A 15,065-nucleotide genomic window follows, 5' to 3' on the forward strand; every position below is an offset into this window, starting at 1 on the left:
GCGTGTGCGTGCGTGCGTGTGCGTGCTGCGTGTGTGCGTGCCTGCGTGCGTGTGCGTGCGTGCGTGTGCGTGCGTGCGTGTGCGTGCCTGCGTGTGCGTGCCTGCGTGTGTGTGCGTGCCTGCGTGCGTGTGCGTGCGTGTGCGTGCGTGCATGTGCGTGTGTGTGCGCGCGTGTGTGCGTGTGTGTGCGTGCGTGTGCGTGTGCGTGTCGGCGGGGACGTTCGGCCGAACGCCGAGCGCTAGAATTCAAGAGGCGATGCGTGGACGCTGAAAGGTAGCATCGACTGACTCTGGGGGAGGATGCGAGAACTCTATTTCTAGCAGCCAACTTGAATTTTGGTCACAGACGGATGCAGCAGATCGGTCCAGTCGAGAGTAACCGAAGAATTCGGAAGTAGGTTTTCATGTAATGGGCTTAGCTGCCATGTGGGTGGCCATTCGTCGCTTTCGCCAACACTCGATTACCTCGCATTCCCACGAACGGCCCTCGATGCTCTTTCGCCAAGCGGAGCACAGCGTCTCATCCCGACTAAAGAGGGCAGTTCATCGGTGATTTCTGCGGTGACGAATCGCTCGGTAAACACACTACCGCATCTGGGTAAACGCCCAAAAGTGCCTGCCTACATAATTCTCTCTCAGGAATCGAGCAGCTCTGTCATTGACGCGAAGTCAGTACTTGCGCGGAGACTTTCTCGACTTCTCGAGTTGAGGTTGAGCATATCGAATAAAGAAAAAAAAAGCAGATTACGGGTGTAAGGTATACCTTCGGTGTACTCGTCAAAAAGGTGACTGAATGTCTTTGAATCCTCCGTGTTACACAGGAAACACAGGCGAGCGGACTAGGCTGCTGCGGGCCAATCTTCACAAGGGAGAATAGATCTTGAGGTCGCGTCGTTATCGCGAAGCGGGGAAACGTCGGTACGGTTAGTGGTGGTTTTGTCCTGAACAAAAGCGAGAATTATTTCTGATATTGAATGATAGCAAAAAAAAAAAAAAAATCAGCGCAGCTTCACTGACTTAACGTCGCGAAGACTGATGAAACGGCGGAGCTGCGGGCTTTAACTTAGCTTTTACTTCCCGACGAGTGTCTTCGTACCGTTGCCGCGACGCCGCCTCCCTCACTCGAAACTAGTGTTCTTCGGATCTTCGCCGTCGCTTAGCCTCGGCTTCCCTTGCTCGGAACTCTGGGTCGGCACGTCGGCGTTGGACCCATGCTCGAGCAGCGTCCCGTCGTTTTTCCTGCCGCGTCGCTTCTTCTTCCGGAGAGAGTTGCTCCTTCGTCCTCGCCATACTCTTCGCCGAACGTCGGAATGCTCTGCGCCGACAGTGCACGCTCTTATACTGCTCGGTAGAACCCCCCCCCCCCCCCCTATACCTCCCCAGAAAGCGTCGCGCCGCCGCTACGCCGCCGTCTCTCTCTCCTTGGCTCCGGCCACCTGTCGCTCGGCGCGTGCTCTTCCTCTCACATCCTCGCCACTCTCCGACCACCTGTGGCTAGCGCGCGCTTCGCAAACTGATCAACGCTCGACACGGTTCAACGTCGGCCCTAAACAGCTCCGCTCTTAATATAACGCGACATATCAACTCGAAGCTGGAAACCCTCATGATATACGCTACTTTCCGCACCAGTTGACCTTCATCTCGGTAGTCTTGATCCTGCCAGTCATGGGGAACCTGCAGGAATAATCAGGCATCGGTTCAAGTCAATTTATGTGCAAAATAATGTTGATACTTCTTTATCGAGAGAGAAATGACTACTGAACATAACGAACAAGAAGGTGCGTCGTGTGGAGTGATCCAATTCATGTACTCCCGCGGAATGTCGGCTGCTACGGCCAAAAGAGCGTGAAAATAACGGAAGCCTAGAGTTGGCGTTCCTACAAGGAGAGTTGCCATCGCCCTGGCGAAAACAAGTTCCCTTCTAAGGGTCATCATCATCATCATCATCAGCCTATATTTATGTCCATTGCAGGACGAAGGCCTCTCTCCCTGCGATCTCCAATTACCCCTGTCTTGCGCTAGCCTATTCCAACTTGCGCCTGCAAATTTCCTAACTTCATCATCCCACCTGGTTTTCTGCCGTCCTCGACTGCACTTCCCTTCTCTTGGTATCCATTCTGTAACCCTAATGATCCACCGGTTATCCATCCTACGCATTACATGACCTGCCCAGTTCCATTTCTTTCGCTTAATGTCAATTAGAATATCGGCTATCCCGGTTTGTTCTCTGATCCACACCGCTCTCTTCCTGTCTTTTCACGTTACTCCTAAGATTTTTCGTTCCATCGCTCTTTGTGCGGTCCTTAACTTGTTCTCGAGCTTCTTGTTAACCTCCAAGTTTCTGCCCCATATGTTAGCACCGGTAGAATGCAATGATTGTACACTTTTCTTTTCAGTGACAGTGGTAAGCTCCCAGTCAGGATTTGGCAATGCCTGCCGTATGCACTCCAACCCAATTTTATTCTTCTGTAAATTTCTTTCTCGTGATAAGGGTCCCCTGTGAGTAATTGAACTAGACAAATGTACTCTTTTACAGACTCTAGAGCCTGACTGGCGATCCTGAATTCTTGTTTCCTTGCCAGGCTATTGAACAATATCTTTGTCTTCTGCATATTCATCTTCAACCCAATTCTTACACTTTCTCGGTTAAGGTCCTCAATCATTTGTTGTAATTCGTCTCCATTGTTGCTGAATAGGACAATGTCATCTGCAAACCGAAGATTGCTGAGATATTCACCGTTGACCCTCACTCCTAAGCCTCCCCAGTCTAAGAGCTTGAATACTTCTTCTAAGCATGCAGTGAATAGCATTGGAGAGATTGTGTCTCCTTGCCTGACCCCTTTCTTGATAGGTAACTTTCTACTTTTCTTGTGGAGAACCAAGGTAGCTGTAGAATCCTTGTAGATATTTGCTAAGATATTCACGTATGCCTCCTGTACTCCTTGATTACGCAATGCCTCTATGACTGCTGGTATCTCTACTGAATCAAATGCCTTTTCATAATCTATAAAAGCCATATGGAGAGGTTTATTGTACTCCGCAGATTTCTCGATTACCTGATTGATTATAAGGGTCATGTATGGCCAAAGAAGTATTTCAGCATTACCATCGTCATCCTCATAATCAGCATCACCACCTTTGGTTCTTTCATTCCGACATCCGCTCCAATGTCACACACACTGGCGAACAAGGAAACACAAAGGACTCCGCATCGATTTCTACAGCCGGACAATGACGTTTCGTTGGTTCTGTAATTTTCCTGAAAAAAAAATGCGTGCATCAGCTTTTATGACTTATCAGTTCGGTGACGACGAAATGATGCCAACAGTGACGAAAACTGTGGTGTAACGACTACAATCGCAAGACAACGATGACAGCAAGATTAAGACGGCGCTTCGTTCTAAGACGTCAAGAGCTGGAGTGACACAGATCTAAACAATTTGGCATAAGATTCATGGTATGGATAGCTAGGCGTACAAAACACGAACACAACTGTTGTTGTATTCAGTCAACTTGCGTCCGCATTCGGTACGCCTGCCTGTCCACGCCATGAGCCAAATGCCGACATTTGTCTGACAAACGTTGAAAGTGACTGCGGCGCTCACAGGCACCCTTCGGGCGACCGAGTTTCATTCGGCCCAAGGCACCCGACTCGGCGCTTTATGCGACAATTGCGGCTATGCCAATTATGCCACTATCTTGAAATCTTGCAAATAATTTTTTTCAGTTCATTGGCTTTCTCTCTGCCAAATTTTATATCGATGCACTCCTAACCTATAAGTTAGAGTACGTGTGTTATTAAAATGATGTAACCACTCCCCTCCATAATGCCTTTGGTCCCGGAGGGTATTAAAAAATTATTAGGGGTCCCTTATGCTACAACTAAGGCGACTTGAAGGCGAAAGCCCAAGCACCGCTAACTCAATGACACGACGACCACTTTTTCGCTGAGTCATCATCACTCTAAAACCACAATTTGCAGTCATTTTTGCAAGTCACCCTTCCTATGATTCACCAAACTTGAACCGTGGCTTAGCACTTTATTTTGCTGATTCACTCTCACTCGGACTCTCAAATCTCACATGTATTTTTTGCAAGTCACTCTCCCGCTCCATAACCCCTTGATTAACTCTTAATTCACACTTGAATCACTCTTGATTCACCCTATTACTGTTTGGTTCACCTTTATTCCATCTATCATCTCGGTTTTACTTCCATCACACTTCCCCCTTCGCACGTATTACTCCAAATTTCCAATTTTCATCACTCTTGATTCACCCTATCACCACTTCATTCGCGTTCATTCACTCTTAGTTATCTCCCATTTACTCTTCATTATCTTACCTCACTCTATCTCATCCTTATCTTTCATTTGACTCCTATCACCCAAATAAACCCCTCTAATTCACCATAAATTCACTCTTAATTCACCTCATTCACCTCTGTGTATACCCATTATCAGTTCAGTTCACTTGCTTAATCATTCATTATTCCATCCTTTATCGTGGTGTTGTGCGCGTTATCGCCTCTTATCCTAAGAGGAACATTTCGGGTAGACGACGCGGTTTTGAAACGGCCTTGAAACAGAGACCTCACCATGAGACAGATAAGGCCTTAATAAAATAAATAAAATATACAGCTGTACAGCACATGCGCAACAGGCACAATCAAAAGCGATTTCCCAGAAAGTTATATTCGTTACTCTGGATTACAACAGAAGGTTCACTTACATGTGAATCGCCGTTGTGTTTGACAAAATAGGCCTCGGCCAACTCACGCGCAACCGTCTACGTTTCAGAATTGGACCACTTGATAGGGTGAGTTCACATGTGCAAGATTTGCAGTAAGTGAGTAATGTGCGAGCCAGTTCCGTTCCTCGGGGACAGTGCACGGCACCTGTACAGCTACTACTTCGGCCGATCCCGAAGAAAGAACGACGCACAGCGCCTACGTAGCGTCCGCTCTTATACGAAAAAGGCGTTGGAATGTTGTCCACTCACGAACGTGGTGTGTTCTAGCACAACTTCTCGAAGTGTAAAATGCCACGACGGAAGGATCGGAGAGACTATCACGCTCTCGCTTTTACAAACATGCGTATTGCAACTTCTACTTCGGCAACTTGTTCGCGCGCACGTTCTATGCGACGTGCAGGACGCCCCCATCGTCTCGAAGACACATACGTAGTTGGCGTTGGCACGAGAAACGTACGTGCGCGAGTATGGCTTAATGATTAGAGCATCGAGCTGTTGCAGCACCACCCAGATATCGCAAGGCCTGTTCAGTCCGATCCATGACTTTTCCGTTATTCCATGACGATCCATGATGTCATGCCACCTGGCCCGACTGCCATAGAATCTAAGGGGTGATGCTCCTGAGTAAGCAGCGGTGATTTCGACGTCACCGCTTTCGTCACGCCAGGCTTGGCAATGGAAATATTGGGCCAGGTAGCATGACGTCATGGATCGGAGTGAACAGGCCTTGTGTTATCTAGGTGGTGTTGGCTGATGTTACTTGAGAACCGGAGGTTCGACGTCACCAGCAGATACGTGTTGTTCTTATATCAAAGGTTCACTTACACGTGGACCGCCATTTAAGTGCGTAGCACTTTAGGGGCCCGGGCTGTCGGCGTCTAATGCGATGCCATGTCGTCGTGGTCAGGCGCAAGAACAAAATCTGCCAAAAGCTCGTCTCGTTCACTTAGTATATACCAAAATTGGCATAGAAGGGTACGAATGTATGACTAACAAGACTGATAGGTCATGACATCAATAACATCACATGCTCGTCAGTTACGTCACGATTAACGATAATAATATCACGCGTGCCGCATACCCGCATCGAATATGTGGGTATTAGCCAGGGATATGCGGGAATTAGAAACTCGTGAAAATCGCTTCCGAAACGCCAGTCTGGTACCAGCACAGCGTAAAAGAGGGCGCCACCACCCTACAAGCGCAGATTAGACAGAAAATGGAGGCAAAATAAACCTTAAGCGGCTAGAAATAACCAAACGGAGGTTATCCGATTGGCGGCTAAAATCAAGGCAGGAATGAAATTTCACCCACTGTATACAAAGTACAAAATATGTTAATAGTCACGGCTTGGTGGCGTATGTCACCGCCCGATTTAAAGGGTTCAGCCTCATCCATCCATCGCTCGATTCCTCCTCACTTGTGCAAGAATAGCACAATAATAACATAAGGGAAACACCGGCGCATCACTGCTTCGCACTTCCCCAGGTTTCACGTAAGTGGAGCTGCATTGACGCTGGACTTGAGCAGAGTTTGAACTACACAAGCGCAGGATTTTGTATTTTTATTTTTGATAAAATGGGCCTCAGCCAACTCACGCGCGAGTGCGTGAGTTAATAACTAATATAATTAATATTGATGAAATATTAGTAATTAAAGATATGTGGAGTTTCACGTGCCAAAACCACGATCTGATTAAAAGGCACGCAGCACGGATCCCTGATTAACTTTGACCACGTTGGGTTCCTTAGCGTGCATCGAAATGTAAGTACACGATCATTCTTACATTACGTTCCCATCGAAATGCGGCTGCCGTGGCCACGAATCGAACCCACGACTTCGATAGCAGAAGCGCAACGCCCATACTCACTGGGCAACCGCGTCAGGTGCCCCGAAATGAGGCGGCACCAGGACCTACTTATTCCATAGTGCCTGTAATGAGGAAAATAATGCTTCGAATCAATAAATGAGTCAACCACCTACAGTTGGAGAGGCGAGTAAGTGCTAGGTAAAATCAGTGATCGATCCAGAGCAAATGCCTGTCACGCCTAACGTGCGGACATCAGTATATAATTAGCTGGTGGAGACGTTCAACATTCGCGCCAAAACAGTCATCAGATAATGCCGCGGTAGGTCGCAGCTGGTTGCGCACCATCTTGGATTCGTTCTGCGCGCATGTCTGTGACCACATGCATAATAGAGCTGTATACTCGCCGTATTCCAGGCTTCCGGCGGCTCCCGTTGAGTGCGTTCAGCGCCGCCTTCTCGTTGTTGCGCAGCTGGACGTCGGCGAACTCCGAGCAGCAGCTGAGCGACCACAGCTGCGCGCACCATTATTACTATTATTTGATTTGACAACACTTGATAGGAAAGGGAGGAGCAGGCGGGCAACTGCCACCGGAAGGGGCAAAACGCCCGCCATGCCTACTCTTCAGAAAGTAGGATGAGACAGAAGCATAGAAATACAACACAGGAAGACGGAAAGGAAAGAAAGAGCAAGATGACAAACCTCAAAGAAGAAAAGCAGAACGCACACAGCACAGGTCACACACAGTCGCTGCAGGTCACGCTACTAAAGAATGTTAAGATAGAAGAAAGAGTGTCTGAGGTCTTTTCAGTTGAAAACAGAAATGACCGACAAACATGAACATAATTACTTCAAGAAAAACAAGGAGAGCGCGATGAGCCTGATCACGTCGAGACGCACAACCACTGGAGTACAAGCATTCGTCCAGTGTCGTACACCGCAGGCCAAGGAGATTATAGTCCCCCACTGGTGACTTGCGCTGCGCAGTGAAAGCGGAATACTCCAATATCAGGTGCTGAAGTGCTTCGCCGCAACCGCAAGACGTACACGATGGAATGGCCACACGTGTTTGTCGGTATAAACGTGCGCACGCGTCCCCACAGCCAACCCTATAGCTTGAGCGGGAACTTTCCCATTTGCGAGGCGTTGGTCTGGATGCTGCTTGAGTAGGTGGCGACAAATCAACAGACGAGCGTCATCAAGCTTGCACAATATGACTGGGTAGACGCAGTCGTTGTGAGCGCAGGTTGAAGCCAGCCGATCAGCCTCTTAATTTCCGGCGATGCACCCGCGCTGTATTCGAGGCGGCCAACGGCTCAACACGACTGCTTTGTTGTGACGAACAAACCCTAGCTTTCCAATCATAATCAGCTTCGACTTGTTCTGAAAATACAAATATACAGGCGACCACAAAACGTGAATGCGTTTGTAGATGCCGTATATATGCTGCATGGCGAAAACTGCTACCGAGGTGCCGGTTCTTGCCGTGTCGTGGCGAGGCTCATTGCATCAGAACGCGCTGTTTTGGTGAACTCGGGGAATGTCTGGGCACCAATCATCGACAATTTGCTGCTGTATTTTAGCACTGTGCTTGGTCGAGACGCACAGCCCACAAGCACGCTCAGGATTAAAAGTAAGGACAGAAAGGGCACCGTCTGTAAATGATTGTCGTGTTTCTGAGATTTAGCAGTGCTGTATTTTGTATAGATTTAAGTACAAAATACCTCAGTGACAGTTCTCCGTCGCACCTGTGATTTACTAAATGTTTTGCTTTAGGCTTTCATTTAGAAACAGCGTGCCAGGTTATACTATTGATTGTCACTTGGCCCCCGTTGCAAATGCATTCGATGAACTGGATCTGCCGCCGCTTTAGCTAACCTGCTAACATGCTCGTGTCTGAAGCATAGCAGTGCTCGTATCCTGCGCTGTGCGCAGGTGCAGAACCTCACTACTTCCGCGGTCGTTCAGAACCACCGTGTTCAGAACTGCCTCCGACACCGAAGTTGTGGCGCACTTCGAGCAAGGGTGTGTGCTCCGAGTAATCGCACCATCACGCAGCGCTCGTCACATACGCGAGAAATAAATGGTGACGCACGCGTTCATTTTTTCTCAACTCAATTTATGTCAGCCTTCTCGGAATAGCGCGTTTCACTGCAAGAACAGCAACATTAGGCTTAGAATGCACCGCTTATCATCGCGCTTCTTTTGATGAGCAATGTATACGATGAATTACGTGCTTGCAGATTCGAAATACGGCCACAGCGAGGCTCCGATGGTGAACCTGCCGCCATTAAATTGTAAGGGGTGCGTCCTGTTGCCGCAGCAGGATCTTGCCTGATTTTGCTAGGCACTGAACTGGCGAGGACGTCGATTACACGGACGATGCGGCACCGGTGGGCCGTCGGTATATAAGTTCACGCCCCTCAGTCTTAAGCCCGTTTCACATGGTGCGAATTTGCAGTGCGATTTCCGCAGATGCGAAATTCGCAATCCCGTTTCACATGGATCTACGGCAGCTGCGTTTTTCGTTAAGCATTCTGACTGGCGAGGACATATGAGCAAGCCGTCTCCTATTGGTCGTCTGTTTCCACTGCTACAGTGGCTACCACCGCATCTGCGTTTTTCACAGAGAAGTTCAGCACGCCGAACATCGAAAAAACGCACGCACGAAGGGTCCAGGGGCCTATTTTCCGCAGCTGCGAATTCGCTCGTGCGAATTCGCAGACAAAATCGCACCATGTGAAACGGGCTTTACGCTAGTGCGCGCGTTGCCACGATCGAAATTGGAGAAGCGCTCACCTCTCTCTACACCTCTCGCATTATTCGAAATCGTTTCGGTTGTTCGAGACTGTTTGCGAGGTGGCAGCCGCCTAGCCTTATTTCTTCCACGCACCATGCGGCCTACAACCTCGTGAAGAGAGTTCCGTGCACTCACCAAGTCGGCGAGCGACAGCTTCCCGCCGAGCTCCGAGAAGCGCCGCATGGTGTCCAGCGAGATGCACTGCCGCGCCATTAGGCAGCCAGCACCTGCAGGAAAGAACGCGCCGGGCACGGAGTGTGTGCGATAAAGGCCACTGGCAGCGACGACAGATACAGCGATTCTCCAGCACTGTGCTGTCCAAAACCTCGGCGGAACTCATCTCGCGATGACTGCCGATGTTAGTGCGCTTAGAATTGAAGCGATCATATAGGCACACAACGTATTGCCACCATCCAAGTACCTTATGTGTGAGGCGTGTACTGCACCGGAAGTCCTCTCTCGGGCTTCCCTACGAACACATTGCGACATCTGGGGGCACCTCCACTAAAGCCTGCGCGTAGCCTCCGAAATGCATGGCGCGCTGGCGCATGCGAACGCTTCGAGCTGTTCCCTCTCTGGGCGCACAACCCAAGTTGGTGAGAGGTTCAGTGAAGAGCGTGGCATATCCAGTGCATTCACGGCGCAGCTCGCTAAAGCGTTGGAGTGAAAAACACTCACCGAAAAGAGGTACATGAATTTGTGGCGCATCTTCCTATAAAGCGTCGGGCTGCCGTCGCTGACGAACCGGTGTGAAGTGTGGGTTCTATTCCACCCAGCGCGGCATAAATTTCAAAGGTTTTCTAGTGGTACATTCAGTCTGATCAAAATCCTCGATCGCGAAATCAGTCGGTCGAAAGGCAGCCGAGCTCCTTTCCCACTGCACCGCTGCTACTGCACGCATGCTTTCCACTGCACACGCTACGCTGTCTATCGGCCGTAATGTCCGCGCTCGCCTCGAGTTCGATCCCGGAGCATCGGAGAAATCAAACTGATCTGTTTTCGTCATGTTAGAGTGACACATTCCCAGTAGAAGTTACCTAGTCACCGAAGTTGGCGTCAGAGACATTCATTGAACAGTGGCGCACACTATCATTCTACTACTATCATCGGCGCAACTATTCAATGAACGTCTATTCTACTATACTATTCTACGCATACTATTCTACTATCATCGTAGAACACTACAATTTACATTCGTAGTTGTGTGGATAAGAACAATGGGAACTGCAACGCCACGCTACCCGGATGAACTGTATACAGGGTGTTCAAAATTAAGCTTTACGGAACTTTTATAAATCGCCTGTGACAGGTAGCATAATTCTTATTGTTGAGCTGGGTTATTCGAAGAGGTGGACATTAGTAGCACGAGAAATCGAAACACATATTCAACTAATTAACAAACACTGACCACTGAACTTCCTAGTTAATTACTTTACGACACATATTGCAATTTAGGAATTGTAGCCGGTGAGTTGACAAGACGCATCCACTTGAAATGAATTCCCAGGATGACACCAGTTTCCAGATATTATTTCCCAAAGTGTGGGACGAAATACATGGGCGTTCCAGTTACTTTTGTGCTTCAATGTATAAAACAGCATTTTCGTAAACAAGTGGAACAACAGTGCATTTTTACGGCGAGTTTGATGGCGCATATCTCCAAAATGGTGTCATTCTGTAAGTTCATTCCAAGTGGATACGCCTGACAAGCTCACCGGCCACAATTCGTAAATTGAAATATGTGTCGTAAATTGATTAACTACGAAGTTAATTAGTGAATTTTTGTAAACTAGTCGAATATGTGTTTCGATTTCTCGTGCTACTAATGTCCGCCTCATCGAATAACCCAGCTCAACGATAAGAATTATGCTACCTGCCACAGGCGATTTCTAAAAATTACGTAAAGCTCAATTTTGAACACCCAGGTATATCTGCATTGCATTACGCGCGTCACGCACTGCATTCCCGGCCGTAACCATGGGTGGGCCATGGGTGCAGCGCACGGCAGAAGAGGCTGACGTACGCGAACGTAAGCGCGAGCACGATCGTCGCCGTAAAGCCGATCCCGTGTATCGGCAACGGCATGCAGTCCGTGAAAGTGCGAGTGTGTGCGTGTAAGCAACGGCTACACGATCCAAAATAAAGTCTATGCAACTTAACGAAATGCTTCTTCATTCAAGCTTCGACGTTAAAAAAATACAAACCTAAACAAGCAATCAAATCACATATGCATCGCATCGGGTCGCTCAGCATTTATTGATATCGTTGCGTGGTCGTTGGCTTTGGACTTTGATTCAGTTTGCATGGGCGAAAGCTTCGCGTTCAACCATGTTTCTTTAAGAAGGGGTTTTGATTTTTTGTGTAACCTGCTACATATCAATAAGCCCTCCGTGAAATCGCGAAATCTTATGGGCACAGCAGCAAACACACGAAGTGACAACAATCTCTCTGCAATGCGCAATGCCGAATGCAGCACGGCAAAGTAAATCTTGTTACAATCACTGCACGCCAGTTGAAACTCTATAACTACCCCCACTATCCTTAGTATCCTCACTACAAGTTCGTTGCAATGTCTATCTATCCAGCGGCCGCGTTCGACGCGGAGGTGTCTGTCGCAGATGTGACGCGCCCTAGCAGCATATACCTACTCCTCGGCTTCAACTTCACAACTACGTACAATACGTGCCCTAAAGTTAGTGATTCAAAAGTTAATAAGCATATTTTAGTTATTATCAAAATTGTATTTTTTTTTTTTTTTTTTTTGCTGTTGATGTCCGCCTAGCCACACAGCCTATCAACAACGGCAAGGCCTAGATATGACAGGCTTTTGTAAGTGTTCTGCATAAAAGAAACACTTGGTACATGACGAGTATACGCACGGACGGAGGAGCAAGACAGGGCACTCACCGTTTGGTTTCAGGCAGCCGGTGTCGCGATCCACGTTGACCAGGCCTGCTGCGGAGAGCGCCTCGACAGCTTCCCGGCACAGCCCTGCGAACGCGCAGAGGGCGGCCGTCACTGGCACGCTCCTTTCCTTAATCAGAGTGCCACGGTGATGGCCATCTTGTGACTGTTATTTGTCGCGAGGCCTCAATAGCAAGACCAAATATGCTTTCACCGCATCAGACTCAATGTGGCCTACACGAACTGCTTCAAGTACAAGATTCAACTTAATGACTCGCCAATATGATCTGATGAACGCCCCCTGAAGATCTGCAACATTTTCTGTGCAACTGCTGCCGCTACTCGTCAGAGAGACAGTTTTTGAATACGGCACAACACCTGTAACGGGACTCGAGCGCGGAACTGCGGCACATCCTCGGCCCGTGGCAAAGCGCGACCTGCGCGTTACGTGCCATGTGTGTGCGTGTGTGTGTGTTGAGCACGAGGTCGCGGGACCGAATCCCGGCTGCGGCTGCGGCGGCGGCATTTCGATGGAGGCGAAATACCCCCCAAAAATTGGGCAGTTTGCACTAGTGGTGCAAGGCTGGATTAAACAGCGGAGCTGGTGATTGACGTAGCTTCTTCCAGGTTTTATTAGGCTTGGCCAAGTTGTGCTAGGAAATGCTAAGTACTGCTAGGCACGGTATTCCGTATCCTCTCGCCGGCGACGCGCAGATTCTCGCTTGGCCGCGCTTCAAGATGAGCGGCTCCTTCTTCGGATTTCCAGATCTTCTTTGGTCATCCCATGTCAAAGCTACATGTACTCGCCACAGAGTCAACGAGCGTTGTGCCGCCGTCGCGGCGGCTCTGAGCTTTTATATCCCTGTGACGTCACGACTAGGCTCCGCCTCCCCACTTGCCGGGCACAGCTAGACAAAGCGCACACAGCCCGCGTACCGTGTTGGCGCGCAGTGACGTCACGGTTTTTGGCTTTCTTTTGGACGTCTGGTTTTCTTCTTTCTTTTTATTACACCGTACTCGTATAACCTTTTCCCGGTGCAACATGCTCCATATGTATGAACATGAACTTTGAGTAGAATGTATACTGTCTTCTAAATAATAAAATGAATAGAACTGCGCCATTCACAGATACAACATTGCAACAGCACATAACCGCTTTCCAGAATTAGTGCAGCGAGTCAGCTATCTCCGTGTCTACGCGGGTGCGGTTGTTCTCTCGTAGACCTGTCCATTATGCAGGCCGACCCAACGGGTTTCGCTAGACACACGTTTGGGCCACGAACACTGGTACGTGCTTGGCTGTCCAGGTCAAGCCGGAAGACGTGAGAGGCGCAGTCGGAGAACTGGCTCACCTTGCAGCGCCTCCTCAGCGCCGGATCTTGTCAGTCCCGGCGGGAAACCTGCAAGAAAGAACCGTCGCCGCACGTTCACAAATGCCAGAAACCACGACATTGGCTGTGTGGTAAGGGCACGATAAAATGCGGTTACAGATAAATGCGCGGGAAGCCACGCGTGGATAGCGCTCGCCACTGTACTCTGAATCTTCAATAACTTGATCAGTCTGTCAGTCAAGGAACCGCTGCACATGACTTGGCTGACAACCAACCGGTCCAATGGCTACGTATCATCAGTCGCGTACACTGTAGTGTACGCGACTGAATTACATAGTGTGGCAGAATGGACCTAATGGGATGTGCTTCTACAGCCTGATGCCCGTGCTGCGTTCTTCCTTGTCCAATGAAGGTAACATCGGTGAACATAAGTGCGTAACCGCATTCTTTACAATGCCGCGCCAAATTTCCAACTGAACCCGCCGGAGTCAAGTTCAGATGTCATTATTGCAGCGTCTGACCTACATAAACATAAAACTCAAACATTTCAGGGAAATAGCCTCATCTTGACAACGGGTTAGGTCTGATACCGTTTTCGTTATCTTGTGTTCAAAACGGTGTTGCGCATGCGTTGCTTTTTTCTGTGGAAGTATATTTTTTTTCGAAAATAGACTTAGTTCAAATAAATTATGGGGTTTTACGTGCCAAAACCACGATCTGATTATGAGGCACGCCGTAGTGGGGGACTCCGGACATTTGGACCACCTGGGGTTCTTTAACGTGCATCTAAATCTAAGTACACGGGTGTTTTCGCATTTCGCCCCCAGGACTCGCTCTGTCCACTTCTTCCCCTGTGTACGCGTCATTCATTGAGAAGTCTGCACCAACTCGCCCAGCGAGGAACCGCGAGCTCTCTGCTTGTTTTCACGCTTCCACGGACGTATCGGTGTTTTGCTTCGCCACCGACGACCGCGGTCGTGGCAGACCTATATTCTCGGTGACGCACACTGGCGATTTCACAGAGCCTGCCAACTGCCATCACACTCTAAGTTCGAAATGACAGAGACGCTCTTTCAGTGTGCACGTACCGTAGTGCTTGGGGTTCTTGAGCAGGCGCACGTGTAGGAAGGTCTCCCTGGCCCAGGCGAGGCAGCCGCTCAGGTCCGGGCGAGGCAGCGAGCCCAACACCAGCTCGACGTTCAGGTGCTCGGCCAGGCCAGCACGCAGCAGGCTGCTCTCGAGCACGCTTAGGCCCTGGCACTGCGCCTCGTATTCGCTCTGCGACGCAGACAGCGCTGCTGCTATGTGCACCGTCACCTAGTTCTATCTTTCACGAGCAGATTCGATTTCCCGAGCTGCACATGCCTCCAGGATCGACCCACATATCCTTGAAAGCCACCAGTGGTCAAGCGATCAAGGAAAATGGCACTGTCATCCGATTATATGCTTCATTACACCGAGCCAACGCGCCA

General features: G+C 49.2%; 1 protein-coding gene across 1 annotated transcript in view; it reads right to left on the reverse strand.

The window, feature by feature from the left end:
- LOC119443713 (probable ATP-dependent DNA helicase HFM1) overlaps positions 1–15,065 on the reverse strand; it is a 165,996-nt gene that overhangs the window by 100,554 nt on the left and 50,377 nt on the right. The window contains exons 12-17 of the mRNA XM_049664490.1: positions 14,682–14,871; positions 13,615–13,662; positions 12,266–12,349; positions 9,494–9,585; positions 6,966–7,072; positions 1,627–1,674 (exon numbers count right to left, since the gene is read on the reverse strand). Of these exons, the coding sequence (XP_049520447.1) occupies positions 1,627–1,674; positions 6,966–7,072; positions 9,494–9,585; positions 12,266–12,349; positions 13,615–13,662; positions 14,682–14,871 (569 nt within the window). The remainder of the gene's footprint in view (positions 1–1,626; positions 1,675–6,965; positions 7,073–9,493; positions 9,586–12,265; positions 12,350–13,614; positions 13,663–14,681; positions 14,872–15,065) is intronic.

Source organism: Dermacentor silvarum, chromosome 3 (assembly GCF_013339745.2).
Source record: "Dermacentor silvarum isolate Dsil-2018 chromosome 3, BIME_Dsil_1.4, whole genome shotgun sequence".
In the NCBI taxonomy this organism is placed as follows: Eukaryota; Metazoa; Arthropoda; class Arachnida; order Ixodida; family Ixodidae; genus Dermacentor; species Dermacentor silvarum.